This window comes from Capra hircus, chromosome 1, assembly GCF_001704415.2.
Source record: "Capra hircus breed San Clemente chromosome 1, ASM170441v1, whole genome shotgun sequence".
Classification (NCBI taxonomy): domain Eukaryota; kingdom Metazoa; phylum Chordata; class Mammalia; order Artiodactyla; family Bovidae; genus Capra; species Capra hircus.
This window is the reverse complement of record NC_030808.1, coordinates 157,161,644-157,185,764: the sequence shown is the minus strand read 5'-3', so window position 1 is coordinate 157,185,764 and position 24,121 is coordinate 157,161,644. Positions and strand designations below refer to the sequence as shown.

The window sequence follows — 24,121 nt, the reverse complement described above, 5'->3', positions numbered from 1 at the left end:
AGTGACAACCAGCAAGATGCCGTGGATTACTCAAGAGACACAGTGTCTCTCCTCTTGAAAAGCTCCCAGTAATGGGCTGTGAATTTTTATGAAACTTCTACAAATGCAACAATTCTGAACCCCTCCCTCCAAATACTTACATCCTAAGAACGAAGGATGTCATCAGTCATCAACCAGATCATACATCTGCCCCGTTAAACACAAATCCATCAGAAGAAAACATACCAGCAGACAGAGCTTTTTAAAATATAATTTAAAACTATTTTGTACCAATACAATATATTAATTTTACAAATGTAAAATTTCATCCGCTGTTGAAGCATCTGCAAAAAACACACATCCTACTTCAGCTTTATTGCACAATATCTATAAGAAAATATTAATTTTTAAATTAGAAAACATAGAAATGCTTTCAATATAGAAGAGACCATCTGATTTTAAAGACAATACTCTATAAGAATGTCTACCCAGAAAATAACAAACGTTTCACAGGATACCAAGCTGGCCAGGTGCTTCAGCAGATCCAGGACAGAGCACTTGTTTAAAACCAGTCCGAGATACTTGATCCAAACTGTATCATTCTTCATTAGCAATCTAGACGCCACTCAAGGTGGTCTCTTTAAAAAGTTGAGGCATTTCTCAGCTGTGAGCATTCTGAGTGTCCCTTACACATTAAAACCGTCCTTCCAACTGCACGGCCATCTGCAGGCTTTCTCCTTCACGCAGATTCGCTGGCAACTGTGTCCAATGTCTATCAAATGCTCATTTCGATTAGTTTATGCTGATAGAAAACACTGAGTTAGAGACACCTTTAAAACCTAGTCCTTTTACAAAAATCAGTTTATAAATTTGCATCATAAAAATTAGTGTCGAGACCATCAAGATGGCCACTGTTTGCTTTCTATGAGTTGGTTCCCCCAGAGCTGGGGTTGCGACGTCCCACTTTTCAGTGTAGTGTTAATTAGGAAATAAATCCCAGCATGAAGCCGGCATCCCAAGACAGGTTAACAAGGCTGTATGATGGATTTTAGTGGGATATTATTACCCTGTACCAAAGCAGGCATTAAAATACTGACAGAAGGTCTTGGTGGTAACTGAATTCATCTCCAAAATGAATATAATCTGGAGACGCCAAAGGACAAGTGTCCATAAATACATTATCAGTTGGGCTGAGTGTATTGTAGAAAAGGGGGGAAAAAATCTTTATTTGTAAAAAAAAGTGAAGGATTCACTAAATTTGATCCATGATATAGATTATACATCTTTTTAAATTAAAGCATGTTAATTCAATCTCAAGTGTTTTCAAATGGATGCCTTTGTGGCCCAAGAAACTGCCTTTTAGAACTTATGGCCTGCATAAGCAAAGTCAAATATAGTATCACAGACTCGTGTAGAGAAAATAATGATTAAGATAGTGGTTATGCACTCACAAGTTTGCTGCAGGTAGACAGAATTATCAAAAACCCAGACGCTTATAAAAAAAGTCTGCATTATTTAGAATTTCTTCTTTAGAAACCAAAGGAGCTGCTTCTCTGGAACCGCATTTTCAGAATTGCTCAAAGCACCTCGTCTAGATGAGTGTTTAAAAATATGTATATAAAGTCCACCATGAGCCTTCACACATCACGCTTCACCTTCTATGGGCTTTTTATCACGTATCCCTTCCTTTAAAGTCCTTCAGAATAAAATAAAAGTAAACTCTCACATTCCATTAGCAAAAAATGGAAACATTCATGGTCTCAAAATTTTCTGCATTCACCCAGATCTTGGTACTGTGTGCAATGTCCTCATATACAAGTTGTGAGGAACCCCCTGATCGTCTAGCACTGAACACTCAGCTAATGGACATGCCGTAGGAAACTGACATTGATAGTAGTAAATAGATTAGAATCTATTCCGTAAAATAGAAATGCTCTATGACTTCAATTTAAATACATATCTGAAAAGCTAAGAGGTTTTTTGTTTTTCAAAAGTGCTAATTGTTACAAGTATCTTCAATACATTACGTCCAACTCTTTGTAAAACTAAACCATGCTTTAGGCACACTGTTTGGTGAGTTTCTAAGAAGCAGAGGAAAGAAGTGTCACTTGTCAATTAGCCCAGCTTCCTTGATCTTACTGAAGAAGAATTTCTCCAGGACATTGGCGCACCTGTAGTACTCGCTTTCAGGGGGGTTGTACTCCTTGCAATTGGTAAAGACTCGCTGCAAGTCTGCCATGAACAGCTTCTTAGACACGTAGTACCTATTCTTGAGGCGCTCACTCATGGTTTTCAGATCTACACAGGAAAAAAAATATCAGCAATTTTTGACTCCTTTCAAACACGTGCTGACAAGTGAGACTGGGAAAGAAATGTATCACCAGTCTGCCCACATCTCCACCACCTCAACGGTTTGTCTGAGAGAGATTCACGTGATCAAGGAAAACAGTTCTTGAGGCTTGTGTCCTTTCTTTTGTGAGAGTATCCTGTGCAAAATCAGTGTTTTAACACGGAAGGACCATTCGTAGTCATCTGGTGCGATCCCTATTCAGTGCAAGGAAGCTAAGTAGATTAGCAGTGACAAGTACGATAAACTAAGTACTGTGAGCTACTCACTCAAAAGCACAGAGAAGAGGCTCTGCCTACATGCAGTGCAGCGGCTGGAACACTCATTACTTAAGCAATCAGGGTGAGTCTGTTCCTCTAAACTCCCGGTTGTTTTGGTGTTTCAGAGACAGAACTAAAGTCGGGAAGCATCATAAATGCGCCTGCAAGTGCACCGGTGACCTGCATGTAAAATGTTTCAGGTGCATTTAGCTTCATGCCCCACTGACGAGATAGGAATGACAAATTTTACTTAATCAAATATTTTCTAAAGCATGTAAACCTTGCAAGACAACTGTAAAAAGAATATCCAATATATCTACTTGCTTTAAATAATATTACTTTACAAAAGAAAACAGTGCTTCATCTAAACTTGTAAGAATATAATGGGGCTTCTTTATTCTCACTCTCAGAACCGACCCGAAGAGTTCCATGCAGATTAGAAGACGCTGGCATTTGCCTGTTTACAGGTCCCTAGTTGTCTGTTAGCCTTTTTCTATCATTAAAATCACATCAACTATTAAACTGGATTAGCAGATATACACTACTGCATATAAAACAGATAAACAACAAGGCTCTTCTGTGTTGCACAGGGAATTATGTTCAGTATCTTGTAATAAACCAAAAAGAAAAAGAGTATGAGAAAAACTGCATAAACTGAGCATGAAAAAATATACATATAAATTAAGCATGAGTCAAAGCCACTCAAGAAATGCTTTTGACTACCAACGACCCAAATTCCCACTCTATTATCAAATTTTCCAGAGGGAAAGACAATTAAAATTAAATACACTGGGATCATCATTTAATAAGATAGATAAATTTATGTGCAACATCCCAAAGGGGCAGAAACTGGAAACTCGAAAGGAGACACTGGAAATACCTGCTTCCCCACTTCCTTTGATTAAAGCCTGTCTTTTTCTTTTGATGATCGAAGCCTACCTCGGTTAGAAATAAGTCATCACATGTGTGAGCTCAACTTTCCACTTTCTTCTCAAACAGTTTGGAGGGAGACAAAAATTGAAAAGTATGTGAAGGCTCAGCAGACCCCCCCAGGAACCGTCTCCCAAGTGCGAGTGAGCAGGTGAGGACGTGTTCTCGTTTAATGAAGAGCCACCACCTTCCTGGGGGAGACTGGAGGCTTACCCTTCCTTCCACCTAAATGCCGGCTACTAGTGGCTGAGAACATGTTACAATGTTTAGAAGGAAGACAGGTGCTAGCAAAAACAGGTGGAGAGTGGGGGTGGGGAATGAAACTTGACACAAAGAAGCTTAGCCTAAACCTTTCAAACTGTTCTTTGGAAGAGAGGAGGAAAGAACAGTTGGGGACGGCAGGAGAGTCGCCAAAGTGTCTGGACCTTTCTGAACAGGGACAGCCAACACGGCGTGCTTCCTTCTCCATTTTGTTTCTCCTCTAAACTGACAGCATCTTCCTTCCTCTGACTTTCTTATAATCTTTCAGTTGGCCAAATGGCCCGGGTCACAGAAGGTGATCGCACACCAGCGGTACCAATCAGTGGACAGGGCTGAGGACAGGGAGCAGGAACCTCCTGGGCCGGTTCTCAGGAGGGCCTGGGGCAGCCCCAGGGACGAGGCTGCAAAGGCCACTGAGGTCTGGACACGGGCTCAGAGGGTTCCAGCATCTTTCTCACACCGTGCGTCCCACTCTCTGCGACCCCATGGACTGCAGCTCCCAGGCTCCTCCGTCCACAGATTCTCCAGGCACACGCTGGAGCGGGTGGCTGGGCCCTCCTCCAGACGGTCTTCCAAGACCCAGGATCCACCCTGTCTCTTGCGTCTCCTGCACCGGCGGGTGGGTTCTTTACCACCAGCACCACCTGGTGGGCGGGTTCTCCACCACAAGTGCCAGCTGGGAAGCCCTTTCCACATCACGGGAATTACCAATGCCCCGGTCAGCCTTCCATCTAGAATTCACTCTCCCACCCTCACTCGGACTTTCAGACTGAAATCCACGGAAACAAGGCCAAGACAAAAGGGAAAGAGAACAGCAAGCATGTGTGTTCACTGCAAAGCCTTTAGACCACTGGAGCCCCCGCTGCACGATGGAAACACTCCTGAGGTAACTGAGGGCAGAGAAGCATCCGCAAAGGACTGCTACAGGGAGCCGAGGGGCCCCGCTCCCTCTCCTTTCACTTAACGTCCTCTCAGCACCAGGAGACCGCAGGGAGAAGAGGGACAGAAAATGCAGGCTCTCTCCCAAAAGATGGCCCCACACCTAACTGGAAAAACAGAAATTCAGCTAGTGGTCTTCAGTCTGCACAATGCCACACTCGTTTAATTTGGGGATTCTCAACTGATTCCATTGATCGTTCATTTTAGGCTGGCGCAGACTCGGCGGGAATCCCACGGGTCTACACTTCTACAGGCATCTTCTGTTTGTTTCCGGTGTGGGACACAGGAGTCCAACTAGTGAGCCTCCCAGTCTCCATCGAGTACCTGGGAGGGCCAACGCAGCGGGAACGGCCACGGCTGTCTACAAGGACAGCGGGCCAGCGGCTTCCGTGAGCTTCTCCTGTTTACCTTCCAAACCTCTCAGGCTCTCAAAGCTACAAGGGGACAAGCTGATCCTTTTCCACTTGCAGCCCATCAGGTTATGAGCAAGGTTGTGTTCAAACAGCACAGTTTCTGGTGCCATCTGAGCTCACACTGACGGAGCAGCCTTGCCAGGACAGCAGAGTTGCCTCTAAGAACACAGCCACCCGGTGCCCGCTCCCTGCTCTGAGCCCCTGCCCGCCCCGGTGCCCGCTCCCTGCTCTGAGCCCCTGCCCACCCCGGTGCCCGCTCTGAGCCCCTGCCCACCCTGCTCCCCTCTCCCTGCTCTGAGCCCCTGCCCGCCCTGGTGCCCGCTCCCTGCTCTGAGCCCCTGCCCGCCCTGCTCCCCGCTCTGAGCCCCTGCCCACCCTGCTCCCCGCTCCCTGCTCTGAGCCCCTGCCCGCCCTGCTCCCCTCTCCCTACTCTGAGCCCCTGCCTGCCCCGGTGCCCGCTCCCTGCTCTGACCCCTGCCCGCCCTGCTCCCCTCTCCCTGCTCTGAGCCCCTGCCCACCCCGGTGCCCGCTCCCTGCTCTGAGCCCCTGCCCACCCTGGTGCCCACTCCCCGCTCTGAGCCCTGCCCGCCCTGCTCCCCGCTCCCTGCTCTGAGCCCCTGCCCGCCCTGGTGCCATCTCCCTGCTCTGACACCCCGGTGCCCGCTCCCTGCTCTAACACTCCTAACCCTCCACTGCTGGGCACACGCACCCTACCCTACGACAGAGAAGCACACCCTTGGCCGCCCGCTGTCCCCCACACCGCCGTCCAGAGCTTTAGTCTATACTTAGAAAATGTTAATGGCATTACCCATGGGGAACCTTATAACTTCATAATATCCCGGAGCTTCTGTTCTCTTCACGGGTTCCATGAAGGGCCAAGCGCTTTGATGGCTCTTGGGTAAAGAAAAAAGTAAGGTATCTAATACGGAAATTCCATGCGGGAAATCACTTCAAAATATGTGCGCGAAGTGGAGGAAAAGTGAACACCCACCTTCACCTGCTGCAGGATGCTCCTGAGCGTGCTGTACAGCTGGTCGGGGTCTCTGGCCTCTTTACTTGAAAGGAAAGGGCACACAGAAGCAGCAAGGGTTAGCATCCTGCCCCCTTGCCAGGCGACTCCTATCCAGCTCATCTGTGCAGAAACCTAAGGGTGGAGCTACTTCAGCATGTTTATGACAAGTGAAACCCAGCAAGTGCTGTGGTGACTACGACCAGCTTCCCTGTTTGCTCTAAGTTGCTGGGAGGGGAGATGGAAGCACTTCCGTCAGTATCCTCCGGCCCATCACACTTACCTTTTCTCTCTTCCACTCGGCTTCCAGCCTGTCTCTCCTACACATACCAACGAAATTAAACACTGAATGAGAACTGCTTTCGGTCAAGAGAATAACACAGTTAATACTTATCAAAAATGCAATAACTTACAGCCATGACTCAATAAAAGGCTACTTCTGAAAACAGACTGAAATTAACTGCGATTAATTATTTACTTCCTTACACACTTGAATATATAAAACATTCCCAAGACTGGCCTTGCTCCATCTGCTAGTATTTTTTAAATCAGGAACTCCAACCTTTCAGAGGAAAGCATAATAAACAAGCATGTCTGGTCCTTGGGCACATATATTTTTAAAACTCTAAGTCACATTTTCTGCTAATCACCATGTGAAAGAGTTAAGCTGTTATTTTAGGTTGGAACAAACTCTGTCCTGCTCTCTATTTTATTTGGCACAGAACCTGCTTGTAACCAAGATGGTCTCAGGCAGCAGAAAGAAGACACAGCCTGGAGTCCAACAGATTTGATGTCTTCCTCTCTCCTTAAGCTAAGCTACCCTCCATAAGTTAGTCAGCCTTTGCCTCTGTTTATCAATGTATAAGACAGAACTCCAGAACTGAGCTGATTCCTTTTGAGATTAGCTGATGTATGTGTAAAAATTAAAAAAAAAAAAAAAAAAAACCAAACAGAAGAATGTTTGGCACACGTACACATTCAGTGACAGGGTAGCTATTATGCCGTTAATAAGGATAATACACAGAAGTACAATTTCCAGGTCTAGCAAAGAAAGTAAGATCCGCAGTAGGGTATACTTCCTAGCGAAGACGTCTATCTTGCTCAAATAATGTCTTACTTTCTTCTGCAGAATTTTAGTTTGGTTTATTAAATCTTCAATACACTAGCAGATCCTGGATTTGAACTGAATGAAAGTGCCAATATTTATAGCTTCTGATCGACAAAAACACCTATTTTATGTGTTAACCCAATATCCACTTCTAACATACTCACAGAGAAGAACCCTTAGAAAAGCGCTCTAAACAGGGAACCGGAAACCAGCATTAGGCGGTCCGGTCCCCTGGTTTCAAAGTCGGGGGCGCTAAGCTCGGGCAGCGCCCTTCTCCACGCCCCAGGCTGTCCCTGGCACGGAGAAGGACGCAGACGGGAAGCCGCCTGGAGGAGGCAGGGCCGCCGCTCCCTCGGTCACTGGCCACGAGCCGCTCGCGGCTACAGGGCTGAGCCAGCCTGAGACTCAACTTCCCACCCTATGGGCAGAATTCCCTGCCTCCAAGGTCACCTGTGGGAGTGGCCGACACTGTGCCACAGACAACAGGCTCCCAAAGAGATGCGCGTTAACAGCTAAAGCCGGAGATGGCCCCGGCTCTGCGTGGTCTGCCTGCCCGGGGAAAGCAGAGCAGACGCAAAGGAAAGCCCTGCGACCGAAGCATCCCAACTAGAGCCGGCGGGCAAGCAGCCTCCCGAACCACTGCGCTCCGGCGGAGCTACTTCTGGGGTCTCGGGGCACGACCAAAAACTTCTGCCTTTAGAAGATCAATACATACGAATTCCAGGAATGCTTTCTATCGGGATCTGCCGAACTCCATCTTTAAAACAGGAAAGTCCCGGGTAGACTTTCCGAATCTGGGCTTGTTTTCTTTCTATCAGCTTTTTAATGATCTGCAAAGCACAAGAAGAAACTACGTTTAGTGACCGAACTTTGTGGCTCCAGCTTAAGTCAGTCAATCTAAAAAGTTATTTCCCCAACGAAATTAAGTCTGCAGGAAACTGAAGGGTGGATGCTATTCAACGGTGAGACACGAGAACATTCTACGAGGCCATGCACACTTGGTGCCACCGACAGAGGCGTCTTTGAATGCTGTTCCTGCCACTGGAAAGAAAAGCCAGTATTAAGAGACCTCACCGCCCAGGAGCCCACTGCCCTCTCTAGCCTAGGGGCCAGTTATCTCGGCCCTCCCCCGCGAGCCTCGGCCACAGCGAGGAGATCAGCCCTGCGGCCCCGGCACGGGCAGCGTCCCAGGGCGTCTCAGGAGCGGGTGCTGCCCCCGTGCAACCTGAGGGGCGGGCAGACTCACCAAGCCCTCAGAGCCCAGGAGGACAGGCTTCCCGACGCTCACGTGCTTCAAGGTGTGAGCCCCAACCTATGATGCTCGCATCCAAGAAGGCAAAGCAGTCAGGACAGGGGCTGCCAGAACTACTTAGGGAATTTTGAGAGGAGTCTGTTTGTCTTACAAAATAACTGCCTTCTCCAGGGGAGCTTCCCGACCCAGGAATCACACCCAGGTCTCCTGCACTGCAGCTGGATTCTGTACCATCTGAGACCCTAGGGAAGCCCAATGTTCTGATGTTACAGCTCTCCCTGCAAAGAAGGAAAGGGCCCAGTGGCCCAGTGGTTAGGACCCCATGCCCCCAGTGCAGGGGCACAGGTTCGATCCCTGGTCAGAGAACTAAGACCCTGCACGCTACAGAGAGCAGCCAGAGAGAGAGCGAGCAACAGCAAACTCAGAACCACCACCTTGAGACTGCCTGTATCAGCGCTGAATTTGGAAAACACTACGACAGTAGCAGTCATTAATCGCATTAGCGAAAAATTCAGTTTCCTAACTTCCTGATCTCGAATGGAAGACTGGTAAATACTACAGCAGGAATACACAATCTTAACAGTTAGACACAGGACGTCACAGAATGGACAGAAGCGGCAAGACAGACTGCTGGTGAATCTGCTCAGGGTTGTCCAGTATCATGTAAACCACTCACGTAATTTAAGTTTTCAGGAGCTACTTCAAACAAAAAGTAAAAAGAGATAGGAGAAATTGATTTTAACAATATATTTTTATTTAAGCTAATATAGCTAAAATACTATCACTGTAGCATATAATCAAGAGAAAAAAATATGAGATATTCTACATGCTTTTATTCACACTAGGTCCTCAAAATCAGAATGCGTCTACACTTGCAGAATGTCTCAGCTTCGACTGGCATGCAGCTAGCACCCAGTGGCCGCACACGGCTGCTGGCCGCCTCTGTGGACAGGCAGAGCTGAATGGACGCTCTGCGTGAGGTGTACTCCAGGTCTTTTTAAAAAGACTCCTCGGGCCTTCCCCGGTGGGCCAGTGGCTAAGACTCCACACTTCCAACTAAGATCCCACCGAAAAATAGAAGACTTTCTGGAAACGTGTATACGGTGGCATGTTACTCAGCCGTGATAAAGAATGAAACAATGCTGTCTGCAACAGCGTGGAAGGGCCAGAGAGCGCCACGCTGACCGGAGTTAAGGCAGAGAGAGAGACGCCACACGCGACCGTTCACATGCGGAGCCTAAAAGCGCCGACACGAGTGAGCTTTTTTACAGAACAGAAACAGACTCACAGACAGAAAACAAACTTGATTTCTGAAGGAGAGGAGGGGAGGAATAAACTGAGACTTTGGGATTAACAGATACACACTGCTACAGAAAAAGCAGACAAGGACCTACTGCATAGCAGAGAGAGCTCTACTCAGTATTGTGTAAAACCTTACATGGGAAAAACCTGAACCAAATACATGTGTATGTCACTCACTTTGCTGTGCACCTGAAACTGACACCAACATTGTCAACCAACTATATTTCAGTTAAAATTTTTTTCAAAGCACCACAACGGCAATTTCTTAAATGAAGGCCTTCAGAAAACTTAATATGTTTTTTGCTCTTCACCAAGGGTGCTCACAGATGTGATAGCGCACGGGGGCTTCCGCCCCCTCACGAGCACCTTGAGGCGACTGGTGATGGGGGGGGGGCGGGACGCTACCCGACCTCTCTAACCCTGAGATCACTTTAGAGAAAACAGACCTTTCAACCCCATTCCAGCCTCTCGTCTCCGCCTCCCTAGAAACTCTCTTCAGCTCTCCATCACCATGCCTTCATCTCCCTCTCCTCAAATCCACCTTTCATCCCATTTCTGTCATCTTTCATCTTCCCAAACAGAGAACCAGGGGGCATATCACCCACTTTTACAGTTCACCGAGTCGCAGGATGTCTTTCTACAAAACACCCGCTGCTCTTCTTCACTCTGTGGCTCCTCCAAGCCCCGGGTCACAGCCTCACGCGTGAACTGAGCTTAAAGCCGACCCTCCCCCAGCCCCACACACGCGCCGCGCTCCGTCCTGCCGGCTTCCGCCTGGCCACCCTTTCTCAGAGGCTCTCATCACGCACACGCCTCAGGCTCCAGGCGCTCCACGCCGGGGACCTCTTCCTGCAGGACTCCAGCTCACCCCCCAGCTGCAGTCCTGGTCCCCCTCTGCACCCCGCTCACTGCAACCATGCGGCCTCTGCGCCTGTGCCCCAGGGGGGAAGACCGACCGTCTGCCCGTCTGCTCCTGAGCACCGTCCATCCCTGCCTCCTCAGGGCCCTCCAGAGCTGGACTGAACACGAGTCACAGTCACCTGAATTCTGTAGAGGTTACCAGGTAAATCCAAGAACCTCACTAAAGAGACTTCCGAGCTCTTTTAAAAGGAGGTGGTGAACAGCTGCATTCGGGGGTGCCTGTTGGAGACACTGGAAGCCGAGGTGGGGGACCCAAGGGGACGGAGGGGAAGTGGGGCCCTGTCTTCTCCAACGCTGGGCTCCACGGGATTTGAAGCAGCCCGGACAGACGGCCCCTGCCCAGGGGTCTGGGACTCAGACTCTGCGGACCCCACGGGGTCCCGTTCCGGCCTCCACAGTCGGGGCGCAGGGAGCCGGGCGCCAGCTCCCAGCAGCCTGCTGGGAACTCCGACTCACGCTGGAACCTCTGCCCAACAACAGAGGCTGCTTCTATTTTCTAGTTTAATAAAAAGCCTTTGGCTCACTTCCGTGGGAAGTGTACAGAAAAGTCTGAGCTACTTTAACTAAAAGGGAGGCACTCACTGAGCACCTGTTCTTAGGACACACCCTGAGAAAGCGGCTCTATCTCTGTGATGTCAGAGACATCGCCAAGGAACTAAGAACTGGGATGGAGGCACAGGAGCAGAAACCAGAAAACAAAGACAGGCTGAGGCAGATGTCTCTTCCTTGCTCACCAGAGAAAAGCGCCTTTGGCTGCATAACAGAAGCATAGCGTGGGGCTGGGGCTTCCCAGGCGGCTGAGCGGTAAAGTGCCCACCCACACTGCGGGAGACACAGCAGGTGCGAGTCCGACCCCTGTGAGGTCTCCCCAGGAGATGCAAGCTGGGCAGATCCCCTGGAAGAGGGCCTGGCAGCCCACTCCAGGGCTCTTGCCTGGAGAACCCGCGGTCAGAGGAGCCTGGGGCTGCAGCGCACATTGTCGCAGAGACTCGGACTCGACCGAAGCCAGCTGACAGGACAGGTACAAAGCGGGACTGATGTCGGGTCCGATGTCCCAGTTTCTGAACTCAAGAACTAGGGGACCAGGAGGGTGGCCCTGGGTTTAATACGTAAAGTTTATTCATTTAATGAATGGCCTGTGTTTCACTGCCCTAATTATGCTTTTTATGTTTCTTTTTCCTGTCTTACAGAAAGGTAGAACTTGCTATGTAATCAAATCCATCAACCTTACCCTTTACCCCTTCTCTTTTAGTTCATACGCACAAAAGACCTGACCCCCGTATCAGAGGCCAAATCACCTGGGGCTTCCCTGGGGTCCCGTGGTAAAGACTTGGTACATCCCCTGCAGGGGCCATGGGTTCATCCCCTGGTCAGGGAGCCAAGACTGCAAGCTGTGTGGTGTGGCCAAAAAAAAAATTCTCTCCAGATCACAAATCACTTAATATCTGGAAGCATACACTCTCAGAACTTGCAATGGAAAAAGAGAGGTGGATACTCACTAGGATAAATACGGAAGAAGATGAGTAATTGAAGTTCAAACGAGTGTATCAAACTAGTGCTTGAGAAGTTCAAAGAGGAATGGGACACAGGCAGAAGGGGTGTGTGTGTGTGCACGTGAGTGTGTGCACGTGTGTGCACTGTGTGCACGTGTGACTGTGTGCACGTGTGTCTGTGTGCACGTGTGTGCACGTGAGTGTGTGCACGTGTGACTGTGTGCACGTGTGTGCACATGTGAGTGTGCACGTGACTGTGTGCACGTGAGTGTGTGCACATGTGTGCACGTGAGTGTGTGCACATGTGAGTGTGTGCGCGTGTGAATTGGGAGAGGAAGTGGGTGAAGGATGAAGACACCACGTAAAAGGGTCAGCACATCAGTGACAGCCTGCAGTTTAGAAAAGGGAATAAAGAGCCAAGTCTGGGAAGAAGGCGTGGGGCCAGGATGTAAGAGGCCTTGAAGGTAAAACCACTGTATTTTACAAGCTTTGCATTCTACACCAATTTAATAGGTATTGACCCCCGCTTCAAAGTGATGATTTAGACAGGAGGTAAAGGATACCTTCAGAGAAGAAATCCACACAAACCAGAGCAAACTGAGGTCCTGGTGTCCATCAGACGCCCCCACACAGAGCCCAGGGGTGTGCACTTCACTCCAAAGGCGCCCCATCTGTGCAGAAGGAACCCGAGTTGGCCACATGCTCACCTCCTTCTGCTTCTTAATGATGACAGAGAACTCCGTGTACGGGATCCGTGGATTTAGCTCACATCCCATTAAAGTGGCGCCTTCATAATCCTTGATGTAGCCAACATATTTGGTTTTAGGGATTTTAATTTCTTTGGAGAAACCCTGCAAAACCAATAACTTCATTTAAAAAGGCCCTGAGCATCAAACACCCCATCTGAGTGCGAACTACATGCGAAGCCTGGCTTGGTGCAGGCAGAGGTCCAAGCTCCTTCCCAACTATCCTGGAGGATTAGCATGAAACTCCTCTAAGAAGTTCCTCAAAAATCAAACTGTGCAAATAGGAAGCAATCCAACATAAAATAATAATAATCCTAGTAAAACACAATATTAAAAATTCATTAACACAAATGGCTATTAAGCAAAAATAAGATTTAATTTAGCATTAAACTGCACACTTTCTCCCAAAGAAGAGAGGGGGCCTCTAGGATATTCTGGAAATCAACCAACAGTGAACCCTATTTTGAAAGCAAAATTTGTCCAAAAATATAGCAAGAAGAACCTTGATATTGAAGAAATGAAACACTTAATAGGCAAAAAGCTTCCAGACCATCACAGACGTGGCTGCTTCAGGTCTGCAGTTAACGCTTTGCAACATATTCATTTCTATGCTTAATCTATAATAATACAGTGACACAGGGAACATAGCCATATTATTTATAACAATTTTCCTTAAAGATGTTTCAAATTTTTGCAGAAAATTAGTTGGGACTGCAGTTTCCTGCCTCCTCTTTCAGTAAAAACTTATTTTCCAAGCACTCATTGCCATCAGCCTCAGAGAGGACCACAGGGGCAGACAAGCCACTGAGAAAAGAATGGGCACAGTGACATACGCCACCACGTGTCAAATAATCACCAGTGAGGGTTTTCTGTGTGACTCACGGAACCCGAACCGGGGCTCCGGACCTCCCCAGAGCAGCGGGGAGGGGTGGGCGGTGGGAGGCGCCAACGCGAGCCTGCGCCGACCCATGCGATGCGGCGGAGGCCAGCACAGGGAGGCGAAGCAATCTTCCTTCGTTAAAAATAAATCCGTTTGGGGCAGAAAAAGCAAGGCCGAGGGCTTCCCTGCTGGCTCAGCGGCACAGACACACAGGTTTGCGCCCTGGTCCAGGAAGGTCCCACTGCGCACGCGCTCCAGGACCATGCGCTCCGGGGCCTGCGCCCCGCAAACAGCGCAGATCCCCCGGAGCCGGAGCCGGGGCCGCGGGCACGGGCACGGGCACCCGCTCGTGGCAGCTGAGAGAAGCCCGCGCAGCGACGGGCAGCACAGCCAGCGGCAAATCAGTGAAAAATTCCTAATCTTTTCCTAAAAAACATCCTGACTGAGTTTACTATCCCTGCAATGTAGTCACAGCCTGGGAAAGCTGGCGCTCAAGCCCCAGTGTTTAAAGCCAGCGTCCCCTCTAGCGAGTTCCACTAGAAAAGCCACCAAGGCATCCCAAAGAATGAGAACAAAGTAGAAAGGCTAATTATCTGACATTGGAGGGAAAGCGCTTCAGTCATATGTATAAGGACTTATATTTTTCAAAGAGGTTAACAAATTTTATGTAATAAAATCTGTAAAATTCTGTACATTGAAAAAAGGCCATAAGTAATGCTAAAACAGACAAGTAGGGGAGAAAAATCATTAAATAAAAGGTTACTACTCTCATATCCTTATATATGAATTCTCAGAAATCAACAGAAAAATAAATATTTTAATAGAAAAAAGAGGCAAAATACAATGAAGTGGCACTTGAAAAAAAGAAATACAAAGGGTCAATGAACAAGGAGAAACAGGCCACACCTCAGATAATCAAATGGATGTAGACGAGAAATCTGTTACCTAGGAAAGGGGTAAAGAAACTGTTTCAATCAACTCCTTTCCTGAGCCCCTTTACTTACTGCTGACAAGAGCAGAAATTGTTACCTTATTTGTTATTATTTGTTACAGTGCATAACAAAACATTAGCTATGTCTGGAAGCCCACACTCACACATGGACACTTATTTACAAAAAATACATAAATGTTCCCTAAATGTGGGATTGCTTTGAGAAATTAGTTTCCGTTTCTACAACAATTCAGAGAACCATCAAAAATCATTATTTAAAAATCAGACTATATTAAGTAAAAAAGGCAATTAATTAAACTATATATAGTATGAGCCAATTTTCTGTTTATATACATACCAACACAGAGAAAAAAACATCAGAAGGCTATCTGTCAAAACCCTAACAGTAAATTTCTCTGGGTGGTGGAATCATATGCAGTTTTTCTTTTGCAGTTCTATTTCATTTTCCAATTTCATTTTCCAGTTATTATATTTCTATAATAACTATACATTACTTTTGTCATCAAAAAAGTAAACGGAGAACATTTAGGAATCTAGAATTATAAAGCACTACTAAAAAGCACGTAGCAGGGACTTCGCTGGCGGCCCAGGGGTTCAGACACCACTCTCCCACTGCAGGGCTTCACACCTGGTCAGGGAAGGAGGGTCAAACAGAAGCATCAGAGAGCTGAGACGAAGCTTCTGGTGGAAAGAACAAAGATGCGGCCGGGCGCCCCGCCGCCCACGTGCTGACCGAGCAGGAGTGTCGGGAGCCCTCTGTAGCATCAGAACCTCCTCTCCGCCATCAGAAACACACACTGCCTTCCAGAGATTAAATCTATTTCTCTCATTCAAGGCGAACTCCAGTCCCCCAACGTGACTCTCTCCTCAGCCTGGGGAGACCCCGTTTTAGACTGTTAGGGTGCAACAGTGCACTCCACTCACAGATGACATCCCTTCATTCACTCAAACATTTATTTCGTACTGACACTGTGCTGGTCACACCCTCTAATCCAGGCTGAAGCTTACCTCTGGTTTAAGGCTTGCAAAATAAATGTCTTGGAGAAGACACTGCTCGGGGGAGGACTTCTTTGCATGAAAGCTACTTGTGTGCACATCAGGAAAAGGAAGGACAGAACAGGTTTACACAGCCAAAAAGCCCACCTGCTTCTTGAAATACCCAATTGCATATTCATCTGCGTAGGTGAGGAAGTTCAGGATGTCGTGTTTTATGTGGTATTCCTTCAAGTGGTTCATCAGGTGTGTTCCATAGCCCTAAGGGCAAGTCAGAATGCAGACAAATGTATTAGGTTCTGGACAAAAGAAAGTCCCACATTTTCACCAAGAAATACTGGCAACTTTAGGAGTATGTATTACCAGTGTAATACCAACACCTTGGGTTAGAGTTCTTGAGTTTCTGAACTTTGAAAATGAGTCAAAAAATTCAAAATCCTTGGATCAAGACACAATCATCACTTGAAAACACAAGTTTCTGGCTCTTAGAAAAGAACATACCAAAGCTACAAGCTACTCATTCACACCTAGAGGTTACAAGCTGAATATTAATAAAGAGGTGTCTGGAGTAAATACTGATCATGAATTTCTGCTTATGCTTGGAGTATTTGAGAATCTGAGATCAGAAGAGCAATGTAAATGAGAAGGGCTAACCTTTTCTAGAATATAAACTAACCCAAGTGCTTCCTATATACAACAATCAGCAATCCTTCCAAAGAGCTGGACCATCACGCACAAAGGACCTTCAGCTTGGGCTTTTCAGACCTTGCCCAGCAGAGTCTGAGGAGCCCGGAGCTCTGAGTGAGCCAGAGGCACTGTGAACCAACTACGAACAGTGACAGAGGATGAGATGGTTGGACGGCATCACCGATTTGATGGACATGAATCTGGGCAGCTCTGGGAGATGGTGAGGGACAGGGAAGCCTGGCGTGTGGCAGTCCATGGGGTCGTGAAGAGCTGGACGTGACTCAGCAACTGAACAACAGCGGCGAAAACAGTGAGCAATGTGGAGTAACTTAATGATTGAAACATGAAAAAAAAAGTAAGCAAGTGTTTTGGTAATGGACAAAGCTTAAAGAAAATGTACAGATTTAAAGGGATGGTCTGAGAGTCTCATAGAAAAACGAAAGTGAGCCCAGACATGAATGCCGTGACATCAATATTCTAGAATTCGGGACACATTTTCCTAAAGAGCTCAAAGAGGCTCACAGGTGTGATATCATGGAAGTACAGCACCACAGGGGAGAAGGGTCTCGGGAAGTCATTTGGTCTAATTCTTCCCCATGTGAAGCTAGGCTTCTGCCATCTACCTCGGGGAGGTCAGCTGCTAGAAAACCCCCAGCTTAGAGTGCTCGCTGAGTCCTTGGGCCAGTTCGTCTTCAGCCACTGTTGTGGTCGGGAAGTCCTTTCTAATTTCCACCTGTGATCTGACCCCTTGTTCTTTCTACCTATTGACCTCAGTTCTGCTCCTGGAGTAACAGTGATTCTTCCCTGCTCTTAACAACCCCCCAAGCCCTTGAAAATCACCCACGTCCACCCCTGCCTCCTAGGTCCCAGGTCCAGCCTCGTCGAGGCTTCAGTCCTGCCTCGCATGCAGGACTGGGAGACCCTATCTCAAGCCACTCCTATCTTTCAAGGCTGGCTCCTGTGTAGCAACACACTTCTAAAGCACGGATCCCAAGACCAGGCATAATAATATCCAGGGGATGATCTGTCCAGTACGTAGGAAAAGAGTACAGCTGTCTCCCTATTTTGGAAATTATTCTTCCATTGGTATTAACCATAGAGATGGTAGCCTTTCCCAAAGATATCACAATACTGACATACTGCAAGTCTGAATATAACTCAGATTAAAGGATGAAGAAAATCTCTCTTAAGGAGAAGAGAGTAAAATGGGGAAAATAAACATGCAAAACTCATAACTACAATATACAACTAGCTGTTCAACACGGCAGCAGCCAGCCATGTGCAGCTGTTGAGCAGTGGAAACAGGGCAGGTCCAGACTGAGGTGTGCAAGCGTAGAGTGCACGCCACGGAAAAGCCTCTCACTAACGGGGTCTATCACACACCGACATGAGTGTTCTGGACAGACACTAACAGGGTCTATCACACACCGACATGACAGTGTTCTGGACAGACTCAGGCACACAGAAAATGTCTGCAAAACAGAAGCAGAGACTCAGACAGAGAGAACAAACTCCCGGACAGAGAGAACGCAGCGGGGGGAAGGGCGATGGGGTGGACTGGGAGATGTGGGGGAGGGGTTCCTGCTTTACACGAAAACGGACAAAAAAACCTCTTGATGAAAGTGAAAGAGGAGAGTGGAAAAGCTGGCTTAAAACTCAACATTCAGAAAACGAAGATCATGGCATCTGGTCCCATCACTTCACGGGAAACAGATGGGGAAACAGTGGAAACAGTGTCAGACTTTATTTTCTTGGGCTCCAAATGCACTGCAGATGGTGACTGCAGCCATGAAATTTAAAGATGCTTACTTCTTGGAAGAAAAGTTATGACCAACCTAGACAGCATATTGAAAAGCAGAGACATTACTTTGCCAACAAAGGTCCGTCTAAGTCAAGGCTATGGTTTTTCCCGTGGTCATGTATGGATGTGAGAGTTGGACTGTGAAGAAAGCTGAGCACCGAAAAATTGATGCTTTTGAACTGTGGTGTTGGAGAAGACTCTTGAGAGTCCCTTGGACTGCAAGGAGATCCAACCAGTCCATTCTAAAGGAGATCAGCGCTGGGATTTCTTTGGAAGGAATGATGCTAAAGCTGAAACTCCAGTACTTTGGCCACCTGATGCGAAGAGTTGACTCACTGGAAATGACTCTGATGCTGGGAGGGATTGGGGGCAGGAGGAAAAGGGGACGACAGAGGATGAGATGGCTGGATGGTATCACTGACTCAATGGACGTGAGTCTGAGTGAACTCCGGGAGATGGTGATGGACAGGGAGGCCTGGTGTGCTGCGATTCATGGGGTCACAGAGTCAGACACGACTGAGCGACTGAACTGAACTGAACTGAAGGACACCAAAGGGGGAAGGGCAATGGGACGGACCGGGAGACGGGGGGTGGGATTTCTGCTTTATATGAAAATGTATTTGTACATGACCTACAACATTAAGTATTATTTTTAAAGAAAAGTGGGGGAAAAAACTGGAGAAAACGGAGGATTTGCTGCTGCGTGTGCAGCGGAACAGTAACGCCTAGGGATGGGAAAGAAACGAGTCTTCTGATGAAACCTAGACGCGGCTGATGGAAGAGAGGCTTCTGCTGTATACGCCACCTTGTAAGGAGCTAATAGAACTGCTAGAATCTCACAGGCTCCTCTGTCCATGGGATTCTCCAGGCAGGAATGCTGGAGTGGGCTGTCATGCCCTTCTCCAGGGGGTCTTCCCTATCCAGGGATCAAACCCGGGTCTCCTGTGCCTCCTGCTTTGCAGGCAGATTCTTTACCTCTGAACCTTCAGGGGGCCCCTCTTCGTTGTGTTTCCAGCATGTAAATCAATCCGAGGTACCTGGCATATACTCAATAACCATCAGATGACGGTTTCCCCCTGGGAACTTCTAAACCAATATCCTTCAATTCTTCACCTTACTGTGTCACTGACATTGTTAATAATGGATTTATCAGGGGGTGAGATGGCTGGATGGCATCAACAACTCAATGGGCATGAGTTTGGGTAAACTCCACGAGTTGGTGATGGACAGGGAGGCCTGGTGTGCTGCAGTCCATGGGGCTACAAAAAGTTGGACATGACTGGGCGACTGAACTGAACAGAACTATACATTTTCTCCCCTTCATCCACAATCCAAGAATTTTCCTCAAAAGGAACAATAACGGTTCTGTTGTTAGTAGCGTCTCAAACTCTGCATGAGATAGTCTTCATCGCTGGCCACTGATCCGTCACCTCTCCAGAGAATTTCCAGTTCCCAGCTACTTGTGAGGAGGGGCTGTCTTTCATCTTGATTCCTGTGTGCCTAGCACTGTGACCAGCAGTAGCAGAAGCGCAAGTATCTGCTTGTTTACAGAAGCAGTGACAGAGCTGAGCCATTACATGCAGAAATGCTTGGATTTTCACCCCAGCACCGTCTCGCTTCTCTGCATGCCTTTATTTTCAGCAGTCCTGGGCTTCCCTGATAGCTCAGTTGGTAAAGAATCTGCCTACAATGCGGGAGACCCCAGTTCGATTCCTGGGTCGGGAAGATCAGCTGGAGAAGGGATAGGCTACCTACTCCAGTATTCTTGGTTTTCCCTGGTGGCTCAGCTGGTGAAGAACCCTCCTGTAGTGTAGGAAGCCTGGGTTCCATCCCTGGGTTGGGAAGATCCCCTGGAGAAGGGAAAGGCCACCCTCTCCAGGATTCCGGCCTGGAGAATCCCACTGACTGCACAGTCCATGGGGCTGCAGAGTCAGACACAACTGAGCAACTTTCACTTCGCTTCACTTCACCTGTCACCAAAAGGGCTCCTTTCAAATCCACCTGGTAACTTCAGCGTTTCTTCAAATACTTATTACGGTTAAATAAATATTAGCCCCATAACTTTAAAGTTGCATATAATGTCAAAACCAAATAGTTAGATAATCTATTTTAAAACCAAGTTAGGAGCTTAAATTCTCATATGTTATCTTGTATGTGTTCTGAGCAAGATAAATTCACACAAAAATCTTACTTGAAGCATTAAAGGAATTCATATATAAGCTTAAATCTCCAAAATGAGTGGACGCAAATTTTAAAGTACCATTTAGCCCAGATTTTTAATACCTCAAATCACAACTGTATACCCCCACTTATGACCGTGCTGTTTTCACGAATAAGTACTGGCAGCGTTGGCTTCCACCAGACTCATCCCTCTATTCAGCTTTCACAGATTAATCTTCATCTGCTAGGACCACCTTCAAGACTTCCCTGGTGGCTCAGATGGTGAAGCGTCTTGCTTACGACGCGGAAGACCTGGGTTTGATCCCTGAGTCGGGAAGATCCTCTGGAGAAGGAAATGGCACCGCACTCCAGTACTCCTGCCTGGAGAATCCCATGGACGGAGGAGCCTGGTGGCTCCAGTCCACGGGGTCGCAGAGTCGGACACGCCTGAGCCACTCCACTTCACTTCACTTTCGAGTCGCTCACACCAAGTGGCTTTCCTTTTCATTTTTCCTGCTCAGTTTCAGATATTTGGCCACCTTCCTTCAAGTCTTTAGAAAATTACACGGTTTTGGGGAAGAAAACATACATTGCCCTTCTGGGAAGTAGTAAGACAAAGCATCCAATTCATATTAAACACCTTTAGTTTCCCTCTGGAATCCTAAAAGTGTCCAAGGTAACCTTAGCCAACCTTTCCAAACAAGTTGCTTGGTGTAGCTTTCTGTGCAAACAAATATTATGCAATCTTCTGAAATTATAAACCAAGTTCCTCTCCCTACGAAAAGCCCAACCAAATTTTCTTTTTAAGCGAGTTCCTAAACTCTGGACCCCTGGAATTGTTTCTCAGTGTGGCTATGCGGAAATGAACCTGTGACAAGCATAGCGACTGCACCATCTGAAGACACACCGCCAAAGCGCCCTGACACGGGGCAGAGGTCGGGCTCATGCAGATACATGCCCTCGCCTTCCCCAGTCAGAAGGACAGTGCGGCACTGGCGCATTCTAATGCCCTTGGATGCTTCGCGTTGTGAGCCAACGTCAAAAGCCCCATTGTGCTTTCTGAGAGGAGACTACAGCTGCTGTAATCGACACGGTGACTGTGACACAGAGGAGAGCTGTTACTGAAGCAAAAGCACCCTCAGCGCTGGCTGCGCCCCCGGGCCAAGCACGACTCCTTCCAGAGATCATGCGTCTTTGGCTTTTCTATCTGGCACAGCTTCATGGTAACTGAAGAAGGCAACAGTGTCCTTAGGCCCCGCTGTCCAAGCCCAGAGAGCCTAGTCCAGAGCGAGACAGGTGCAGTGGAAAACGCAGTGGGGTTCAGAGACTCAGTACAAACCAAAGATGCGAGCGGCCTCCGTAATTCCTGGACGCCGAGTGCCGCCGCAGTGACAGCCCTTTGGATGTACTGAGTAAAATAAAGTATACATTTTTAGAGCTGTTTTTGCATATCTTCAATGTAGCTAACAGAAAATTTAAGCTCACATACGTGGCTGACGTGGGCGCGTCATGCTATAGACCATTAGGCAGTAATTTATCTCAGTAGCTACTGAATCCTGACCTACTTATGTTTCCACCAATTGCCATAGTTTTGCCTGACTTCAGGACTCCCCAAGTACCAAATGAATAACACTCTGAAGACACATTTCTGGTTCCGCTTTCATAAAAGCAACTGAGTAGGATACAGCATCATCTCAATCTTCCTGCCGACAAGGAGTTGGTTACTCCAGGGAGATGGCAGAGGCACGCGCACTGCCAGCGTGACAGGCTGGTTCCTGGGGAGGGATGTGTGCCAGGGGCGGCTGGGAAGGCGAATCAGAGCCACACACACTCGCAGGGCAGAGCGCACACGCACACAGGGCCGACTCACACTCACACAGATCAGGCCTCACACTCACACAGGGCAGCTTCTCACACTCACACAGGGCAGAGTCACACACACACACAGGTCAGAACCACACACACAGATCAGACCTCACACTCACACAGGGCAGACTCTCACACTCACACAGATCAGAATCACACACACTCACAGATCAGACCTCACACTCACACAGGGCAGACCTCACACTCACAGATCAGACCTCACACTCACACAGGGCAGAGTCACACACAAACAGGTCAGACCTCACACTCACACAGGGCAGACCTCACACTCACAGATCAGACCTCACACTCACACAGGGCAGAGTCACACACAAACAGGTCAGACCTCACACTCACACAGGGCAGACCTCACACTCACAGATCAGACCTCACACTCACACAGGGCAGAGTCACACACAAACAGGTCAGGCCTCACACTCACACAGGGCAGACTCTCACACTCACAGATCAGACCTCACACTCACACAGGGCAGAGTCACACACAAACAGGTCAGACCTCACACTCACACAGGGCAGACCTCACACTCACAGATCAGACCTCACACTCACACAGGGCAGAGTCACACACAAACAGGTCAGACCTCACACTCACACAGGGCAGACTCTCACACTCACAGATCAGACCTCACACTCACACAGGGCAGAGTCACACACAAACAGGTCAGACCTCACACTCACACAGGGCAGACTCTCACACCACCTCCACCAGATCAGACCTCACACTCACACAGGGCAGAGTCACACACAAACAGGTCAGACCTCACACTCACACAGGGCAGACCTCACACTCACAGATCAGACCTCACACTCACACAGGGCAGAGTCACACACAAACAGGTCAGACCTCACACTCACACAGGGCAGACTCTCACACTCACAGATCAGACCTCACACTCACACAGGGCAGAGTCACACACAAACAGGTCAGACCTCACACTCACACAGGGCAGACTCTCACACTCACAGATCAGACCTCACACTCACACAGGGCAGAGTCACACACAAACAGGTCAGACCTCACACTCACACAGGGCAGACTCTCACACTCACAGATCAGACCTCACACTCACACAGGGCAGAGTCACACACAAACAGGTCAGACCTCACACTCACACAGGGCAGACTCTCACACTCACAGATCAGACCTCACACTCACACAGGGCAGAGTCACACACAAACAGGTCAGACCTCACACTCACACAGGGCAGACTCACACTCACAGATCAGACCTCACACTCACACAGGGCAGAGTCACACACAAACAGGTCAGACCTCACACTCACACAGGGCAGACTCTCACATTCACAGATCAGACCTCACACTCACACAGGGCAGAGTCACACACAAACAGGTCAGACCTCACACTCACACAGGGCAGACTCTCACACTCACAGATCAGACCTCACACTCACACAGGGCAGAGTCACACACAAACAGGTCAGACCTCACATTCACACAGGGCAGACTCTCACACTCACACAGATCAGAATCACACACACTCACAGATCAGACCTCACACTCACACAGGGCAGAATCACACACACTCACAGGGCAGAGCTCACACTCACACAGGGCAGACTCACACTCACACAGGGCAGACTCGCACACTCACACAGATCAGGCCTCACACTCACACAGGGCAGCTTCTCACATTCACACAGGTCAGAGTCACACACACTCACAGGGCAGAGCTCACACTCACACAGGGCAGACTCTCACACTCACACAGATCAGAACCACACACATTCAACAGATCGGACCTCACATTCACACAGGTCAGAGTCACACACACTCAGGGCAG

At 48.2% G+C, this 24,121-nt stretch overlaps 1 protein-coding gene across 1 annotated transcript in view; it reads right to left on the bottom strand.

Moving 5' to 3' along the window:
* The window catches only part of KAT2B (lysine acetyltransferase 2B), a 99,593-nt gene continuing 75,706 nt past the window's right edge, over positions 235–24,121 (bottom strand). Inside the window, 7 exon segments of the mRNA XM_018053238.1 lie at positions 235–2,277; positions 5,938–6,022; positions 6,121–6,184; positions 6,422–6,458; positions 7,962–8,076; positions 12,922–13,065; positions 15,936–16,046. Coding sequence (XP_017908727.1) covers positions 2,084–2,277; positions 5,938–6,022; positions 6,121–6,184; positions 6,422–6,458; positions 7,962–8,076; positions 12,922–13,065; positions 15,936–16,046 — 750 coding nt within the window. The 3' untranslated portion in view covers positions 235–2,083.